General features: G+C 32.7%; 1 protein-coding gene across 1 annotated transcript; it reads left to right on the forward strand.

The window, feature by feature from the left end:
* Nucleotides 1-2,562: 2,562 nt before the first annotated feature.
* On the forward strand, nt 2,563-3,423 carry LOC140877246 (benzoate carboxyl methyltransferase-like). Its single transcript, XM_073280778.1, has 2 exons — nt 2,563-2,637; nt 3,043-3,423. Exons 1-2 carry the CDS (start codon nt 2,563-2,565, stop codon nt 3,421-3,423), a joined length of 456 nt encoding a protein of 151 aa, XP_073136879.1.
* Nucleotides 3,424-9,045: the final 5,622 nt, after the last annotated feature.

The following is a 9,045-nucleotide window of genomic DNA, read 5'->3' on the forward strand; positions in this document are numbered from 1 at the left end:
CCAATTTAAGAGGTGATTCGTCACCGCCACGTACGTTGGTTTCCACGCTGATCAGTATTTAATGTATGATTTAAGGTTACACTACGGATACAACCATGCGATGTTAGAAATTTAACTGCTCAACAATATGTATGTATTATGTTATTTAAGTTAATTTAAGTTATGTTTATGCCATGATATTTTTAAGCATGCTCATTCATGTATAGGTTATGTATTAATATTTAGTTTTTTAAAATTATTTTAAACCCTTGTTATGTTAGCATGTTGGGCCTCTAGGCTCACTACACTGGTATGGTGCAGGTGAGTTCGTAGAGGAGGATGTAGCTCCTACCGGCGGCGAGGACATATGAGCGGACATGCAGTGACCCCGTGACCGTGATAGATGTCTGAGTCACATTGCATGTTTTAATTATGTCAGCATGTTACACTTTTTAATTATTTTTTTTCAGTGGTTTTATTTGAATATTTTCAGTGCATGCAAATTTTACATCATTTTTCTTATGCAGTATTTTTAATTAAATGTTTGACTCAGATATTTATTTTATTTAAAGAATGCAATTTTTATTTAAGTTATTTATTTATTTATTTATTTTAAATCTTTTATTCTGTGCATGTATGTATGGGCATATATGTGCATATTTTATTTAGTAAGTATGTAATAATAAAAAAAAAAAATTCCGCATATTTATTTATTTAATAATTATAGAGTTAGGGTCGTTTCACAAGAGGTTGTGTAGTCAAAATTTGAAAACATGGGAGGTATGTTCTCAAGATTAAAAAACATAGAGAGTTAATAAATCTTTTTTTTTTCATTTAAAGTTTTTAACAATCTCAATATTTCACAGGGGATTACTTTGAGGAAGTACTAGGTTAGAGAGATGTTTTTTTTTTGTTTCAATACCCCTATTCAGTTTCATAATATTTACGTTGACGTGAATTTTTTAAAACTGTACAATAAATAATAAAAAGATTAAAAAATTATTTTTCCATTAAAGTATTTTTTAACAAGACAAACAATCGTAGTTTTTAAAAAATAATTTTTGAAGAGTTTTGAGATAATTTCTTAATTTAATATAGCGTGTAACCCGAACCCAAAAAATCACAACCCTAATCCGATATTTTTTTGATCAACTCGGGTCGGTTTTAATTTCTACACCCTTAAAACCGCATAATTAATATAAAATAAAAAATAATATATTAATTATAAGTCTTTTTGAGCAAGACAAACAATTGTAGGTTGAAAAGAAAAGGAATTTTTAAAATATTTTGGGATACTTTCCTAATTTAATAGAACGTATAACCATTTATATAAAACTTTATGTACACATAGCATTGTTCTATAATAATACACATATATATATACATGTATATACAAATGATATTTACGTGTATGACCTGGATAGATATGGGTCATTATTTCTCGATGATCACTAAATAAATTGAGATAATCAAGCCAAAATAATCTCTACTCTCTAGACTCCAATCCATGAGCCAAACCTTTTTTTTCAAAATATTTTCCAAAATGAAATCTTTTAATCTCCCATCTAACGTCCAATCTTATAAATTACTAGGGATGACAAATTGACAATGGATCGGATATGAGTAGAATATCTTGTTTTCATCCCCATATCTATTTATTCAATTCATCCCCATACCCATATCCATACTCATCGAGTATTCAATTTCATCTTCATTCTCATACTCGTCGGAGGATCCGATATCCATACCCTACTCATATCCCCATTTATCATATCTACTCCACACAATTATATTTTTTTTAAATTTGAATTATTTTAATAAAACTATACTTATTTACTAGATTTTTATAACAAAATCTTTAAGAGAACAATAAAAAAATGAAACATATATGAAAATCTACAACCTAAGAATTATATAAAAAAATAAAACTCCTACAAAATAACATTAGATTTATACTAATAATTTTAATTGTTCTATCCAACTAACATAATTCAACAAAAAAATTAAATTAGAATTTATTTAATATAAATTAATATGTATATATATTTATTTATATTTAATCGGGTATCGGGTCGGATATGGGTAGGATATTGCTACATCCTCCTTCGTTCCCATTTACGAGATTCTCATACCCATTTATCTATTTATTTATTCGGGTCCAAAAACGCCTCCATACTCTCTTCCATTTGGGTCGAGTATTGGATTTTTTATGAAAGAAATTGTCATCCCTATCAATTATTGCCAAACATTTATGGTGGGCAATTATTCAACCGTCATATATTGCATTAATTAATATATCCATGCTGGGCAATTATACTTCTATCTTCTTAATGGGAGATGAGATCCTAGCATATGGGTAATACCCAAGCCATGCATCCAACGATTCGTATTTTTACACATATACGTAATTAATTATATATTGTTGCAAATCGTGGGACATTAGATCTATCATTGGGATATTACCCTTATGCTAGGTTGAAATCTACCCTTCTAAATGAATATAATATGCATATATAACATTAATTTACGCATAACACATGCATATATTTTCATTTCTTTGAATCTGCATCTACAGTAGCAGAAATGGGGTTGAAGAAAATTCTTCATATGAACTCAGGAAATGATAAAACTAGCTATGCAAACAACTCAAGCTTTCAGGTTCATCCTCTATATATACATATATATATATATATATATATATATATACTTTTATCTTACTCTTCATACACGCAGCAATTCTTGCATACTGACTTTCTCTTAAATAACAAAATATTTTTTTAGGATTAAATATACATAGAAAAAACATACTAAAACAATGTCTTGTATTTGAAAAACTAGATCGATGAATCTATAGACCGGAGGGGGATAGGCATATATTATTTATATATATATATATTTATACACCATCCACTTCCATCGATCATATAAATTTTTAGACAAACCCTAGTAATATATATATATATATATATTATTTTATGAAATCTGCATTCGATATATAGCCTAAAATAGTACTCCGATCCCACTTTATATATGTATGATCTGAGATGTCATTAAATGTTGCAGAATTTTGTGATATCAAAAACATGGGATCTTGTGGATGAAGCCCTAAGAAATATAATCGAGAGTGATGGATTCTCCGGTTGCTGCATGAACATGGTCGACATGGGCTGCGCGTCAGGGCCTAATGCGCTTTGGGTAGCGTCTCACGTGATGGAGAGTATTCAAGATTTCTGTAACATCGGAAACAGCGGTTTGCCAGAAATTCGGTTTTTCCTGAATGATCTTCCCGTTCACGACTTCAATAGTTTATTCAAGCTGGTGGAAGATTTCAACGAAGAAAAACGACTTGTTTGTGGATCAATTAGATCGGGGTGTTTCGTATACGGCTTGCCGGCCAAGCTGTTAGCCTATAAAGTTATCCACCACTCTCGTTTGACATATTAGTCATTCACTTTCGCAACATTAATGTTGGTTCAAATCTCGGATCATTAAAATTTATTGCGAAGAGGGGATGGACAAATTCAATTTGAAAACCATGAGAACTGATAGGTACATGCCACGTTTTTCCCACCATTATGGCTTTATATTTCCTTAATATAATATGAGATTTGTTGTGAAAAAGTAAAAATTTACGGTAAAAAGTAAATACTCCAAAACTCAAAATTTATCAAACTCTACATTTTATAATATTTTTCTCTCAACTCAATTGTATTTTTCATCACAAATGAAGACCTATTTATAGGTCCACATTTGAGATTAGTCCAAAAATAAATACATCATCATCTACATCATCACACACTAATTTTCCACATTTTACAACTTAATATTCAACATTCAATATTCAACATAATATTAATAATAATAATATTTTTCAACACTTCCCCTTGTGATGATGATCGTGATATGATGACTGTCTTCATTACGTGTTTTATACTGCCTTGTTAAAAACCTTACTAGGAAAAATCCAGTGGGATAAAAACCATAGTAAGGGAAAAAGAGTGCAGCCACGTAAACTCCCCCTCATGTTAACATGAGTGATTCTTCACATATTCCGCAGATTGCGCATCCCAATGTTGTATATATGCTTTCTGAATATCGTCGTGGGAAGTGCCTTTGTGAAGAGATCTGATGAGTTCTCACTTGATTGAATATAACAGATATCAATATCTTTATTCTTCTCAAGCTCTTGAGTGTAGGCAAAGAACTTTGGGGGTATATGTTTTGTTCTGTCACTTTTGATGTATCCTTCTTTTATTTGAGCAATACATGCAGCATTGTCTTCATACAACGTCACAGGCTTCTTGTCTGCTGATAATCCACAAGAAGTTTGGATATGTTGTGTCATTGATTTTAGCCAAACACATTCATGGCTTGCTTCATGTAGCGCAATAATCTCAGCGTGATTTGATGAAGTTGTTACGAGTGTTTGTTTCTGTGAACGCCAAGAAATTACGGTGCCTCCATGAGTAAATACATATCCGGTTTGAGAACATGCCTTATGTGGATCAGATAAATATCCAGTATCAGCATAACCAATGATACTTTGATTGGTGTCTTTTGAGTACAAAAGTCCCAAATCTGTTGTTCCTCGTAGATAACGAAATATATGTTTAATTCCGTTCCAGTGCCTCTTTGTTGGATATGAACTGAATCTTGCCAATAAATTTATAGCAAAAGATATATCAGGTCTAGTGCAATTTGCAAGATACATAAGGGCACCAATGACACTTAGATATGGTACTTCTGGACCAAGAATAACTTCATCATCTCCACATGGACGGAATGGATCCTTTTCTATGTTTAATGATCTTACAACCATTGGAGTACTTAATGGATTTGATTTATCCATATTAAAACGTTTAAGGATCTTTTCTGTATAATTTGTCTGGTGAACAAAAATTCCACATTCTTTTTGTTCGATTTGCAAACCCAGACAATACTTGGTTTTTCGAAGATCCTTCATTTCGAATTTTTCCTTCAAGTACATCATAACTTCTTGAATTTCTTTATTCGTTCCAATGATGTTTAAATCATCAACATATACAGCAATAATTACAAATCTGGATGTTGTTTTCTTGATGAAAACACAAGGGCATATTGGATCATTTACATATCCTTTTTTCATCAAGTGCTCACTTAGCCGATTATACCACATTCGGCCAGATTGCTTTAACCCATATAATGATCTTTGCAATTTTACAGAATAAAATTCTCTGGATTTTTAACTTTGTGCTTCAGGCATCTTAAATCCTTCAGGAATTTTCATGTATATATCACTATCAAGTGATCCGTATAAGTAAGCTGTAACAACATCCATAAGACACATTTCCAAATTTTCAGACACTGCCAAACTAATCAAATATCGAAACGTAATTGCATCCATAATAGGAGAATACGTTTCTTCATAATCAATTCCAGGCCTTTGAGAAAAACCTTGTGCAACAAGTCTAGCTTTATATCTGACTATTTCATTTTTCTCATTTCGCTTTCGAATAAAAACTCATTTGTATCCAACAGGTTTTACACCTTCAGGTGTGAGGACTATAGGTCCAAAAACATTGCGTTTATTCAGCGAATCCAAATCAACCTGGATGGCATCTTTCCATTTGACCCAATCATGACGAGTTTTACATTCACCAAAAGATTTTGGTTTATGATCCTCATTTTCATTTACGATGTCACAAGCCATATTATAAGAAAATATCTCATCAATATCTTCTATGTCTTTTCGGTTCCATATTTTTCCAGTATTAATATAATTGATAGATATTTCACGATTCTCGTCAGTTTGTGGTTCTGACAGAATATTTTCATCATCAGGTGATTCTTCTGGAACACCATTTTCTATTTTATGATCGTCGTGTTTCTCTATGCCTTTTCTTTTCCGAGGATTTTTATCCTTGGAACCGACTGGTCTTCCACGCTTCAAGCGTTTTATGACATCATGAGTGTCTTCAATTTGTTTCTTTGAAATTTCAATTCGAGCAGGGGCATTTACAGCATGTATATATGATTTTGTTACACCTTTTGTGTCTGCAAATGCATCTGGCATTTGATTTGCAATTCTTTGCATGTGCACAATTTGCTGTACATCTTTCTCACATTGTTTGGTCCTTGGATCCAAATGTAACAATGATGGTACATACCATGTGATTTCTTTTTCGATGTGTTTCTTTTCTCCCCCTAACAATGGGAAGATTTTTTCATTAAAATAACAATCAGCAAAGCGTGCTGTAAACACATCGCCTGTCTGAGGCTCAAGATATCGAATGATTGATGGACTATCATAACCGATATAAATACCGATTTTTCTTTGTGGACCCATTTTTGATCGTTAAGGTGGTGCAATAGGCACATACACCATACATCCAAAAATTCTCAGATGAGAGATATTTGGTTCTTTACCAAATGCAAGTTCCAATGGGGAGAATTTATGATATGCACTTGGTCTGATGCGAATTAATGCCGCAGCATGTAAAATTGCATGTCCCCATATAGAAATAGGGAGTTTTGTTTTCATAATCATTGGTCTAGCAATCAGTTGTAGACGTTTAATCAATGATTCAGCTAATCCATTTTGCATATGAACATGAGCTACAGGATGTTCAACAGTGATTCCCATTGACATACAATAATCATTGAAAGTCTGGGATGTAAATTCTCCAGCATTATCAAGTCTTATTTTCTTGATTGTATAATCGGGAAATTGATTTCGCAATTTTATTATTTGAGCCATCAATCTTGCAAATGCCACATTCCAAGTTGACAATAAGCATACATGTGACCATCTGCTATCAATCTTGCAAATGCCACATTCCGAGTTGACAATAAGCATACATGTGACCATCTGCTAGAGGCATCGATCAATACCATAAAGTATCAAAATGGTCCACATGGTGGATGAATTGGCCCACAAATATCACCCTGAATACGTTCAAGAAATATGGGTGATTCAGTTTGGATTTTAGCTGGCGATAGTCTTATAATAAGTTTTCCAAGAGAACATGCTTTATATTGAAACTTATTATTCTGAAAAATCTTCTGGTCTTTCAATGGATGACCATGCGTATTTTCAATAATTTTTCGCATCATTATTGAACCAGGATGTCCCAATCGATTATGCCAATTTTTTAATATTGAAGAACTATTAACCACCATATTTGATTCGATTGGCCTTATATGTGTATAATGCAATCCAGTAGGGAGCATTGATTTTTCAACCACATATTTCTTTCCTGATTTATATGTGGTAAGACACATATATTTCTGATTTTCATCAGTTATCGTCTCAGTATCATACCCATGAGAGTATATGTCATTAAAACTCAACAAATTTCTTTTCGATTGTGGTGAATATAAAGCATCATTTATCAGAAGTTTTGTACCATTAGGTAACAAAAAATATGATTTTCCACAACCTTCAATCAAGTCTACAGGACCTGATATGGTATTCACCATTGTTTTTGTTGGTTTTATTTCCAAGAAATATCTTTCATCTCGCAGAATAGTGTGTGTTGTACCACTATCTGGTATGCAAATTTCCATGATATTATTTCCATGTTTGCTCATAGCATTTTTCATATCAAACTTCACAAAAAAATGCAATAAAGAAAAATTAAGTACAATACAAATGCAAAATATAACATGCTTTATAATACAAGAATGCATAAAAAATACAAATTTGTTACAATGTAGTCCCACCAATATTTTAATCAATGTCTTCGAAATCATTCAAAAAATCTGCAGCATTGAAACTAGTTGAACCAATTAAACGGTCACTATCTTCAACAAAATTTGTCTCTTTTCCTTTCCCCTTTGTCGATTCTTTATAGAGCTTACATAGGTGCTCAGGGGTTCGACAAATATGTGACCAATGTCCTGGAGTGCCACATCTATAACAAACACTCTCAGATATTTTTGAGTGATTTTCATTTTCACTCGTATTTTCATGCTGCCTTTTTGGTGGGTGATTCGTGACGTTCTTTTGAGATGAGTTATTGAAATAACTACCTCGATTATTTTCATATCCACGGCCACGACCACGACCGCGATAATTTTTACGTCCACGTCCACGCCTACGCCCATTTCCTCGACCTCGTCCACGACCAAAATCTGGTCAATGCCTTTGATTTTGGTTTTCATTTTTCATTACGACATTTTCTTCAGGAAATGCCGTTGATCCAGTGGGTCGGGATTGATGATTTTTTACTAACAATTCGTTGTTCTTTTCCGCCACAAGAAGACATGCGATTAGTTCGGAATATCTCGAAAATCCACGCACTTTATACTGTTGTTGTAGAGTTATATTCGATGCGTGAAAAGTGAAAAATGTTTTCTCAAGCATTTCCATCTCTATAACTTCAAGTCCACAGAATTTTAATTGCGAGACTATTCGATACATCGCAGAATTATAAACACTGACTTTTTTAAAGTCTTGGAATCTCAACGTATTCCATTCATCACGGGCGGTCGGAAGTATCACTTCCCTTATATGCTCAAATCTTTCTTTCAGCCCTTTCCATAAAGTCATTGGGTCTTTTTCTGTGAGATACTCACATTTCAACCCTTCATCAAGATGTCGGCGCAAGAAAATCATAGTTTTTGCTTTATCTTGTGAGGTTGATATATTATTTTCTTTGATGCTTTCACTTAGACCCAATGACTCAAGATGCATCTCAACATCAAGAGTCCATGGCATATAATTTTTTCCAGTGATATCGAGTGCAACGAATTCAAGCTTTGCCAAATTTGACATGGTGGTATTGTTGAATATTTTTGACTTCTTCTTGTATTTTGGAGCGTCGGAAAATATAGAGAACCTTCGAGCGATCGTGCTGATAACGTGTTGTGAAAAAGTAAAAATTTACGTTAAAAAGTAAATACTCCAAAACTCAAAATTTATCAAACTCTACACTTTATAATATTTTTCTCTCAACTCAATTGTATTTTTCATCACAAATGAAGACCTATTTATAGATCCACATTTGAGATTAGTCCAAAAATAAATACATCATCATCTACATCATCACACACTAATTTTTCACATTTTACAATTCAATATTCAAC

Source organism: Henckelia pumila, chromosome 2 (assembly GCF_033568475.1).
Source record: "Henckelia pumila isolate YLH828 chromosome 2, ASM3356847v2, whole genome shotgun sequence".
NCBI classification, from domain to species: Eukaryota; Viridiplantae; Streptophyta; class Magnoliopsida; order Lamiales; family Gesneriaceae; genus Henckelia; species Henckelia pumila.

Excerpts from the sequence above, each read along its gene's own strand:
- LOC140877246 (XM_073280778.1), top strand. The coding sequence starts at position 2,563 with ATGGGGTTGAAGAAAATTCTTCATATGAACTCAGGAAATGATAAAACT. Across the intron at positions 2,638-3,042 it reads CAAACAACTCAAGCTTTCAG|AATTTTGTGATATCAAAAAC; the intron begins GTTCATCCTCTA and ends TAAATGTTGCAG.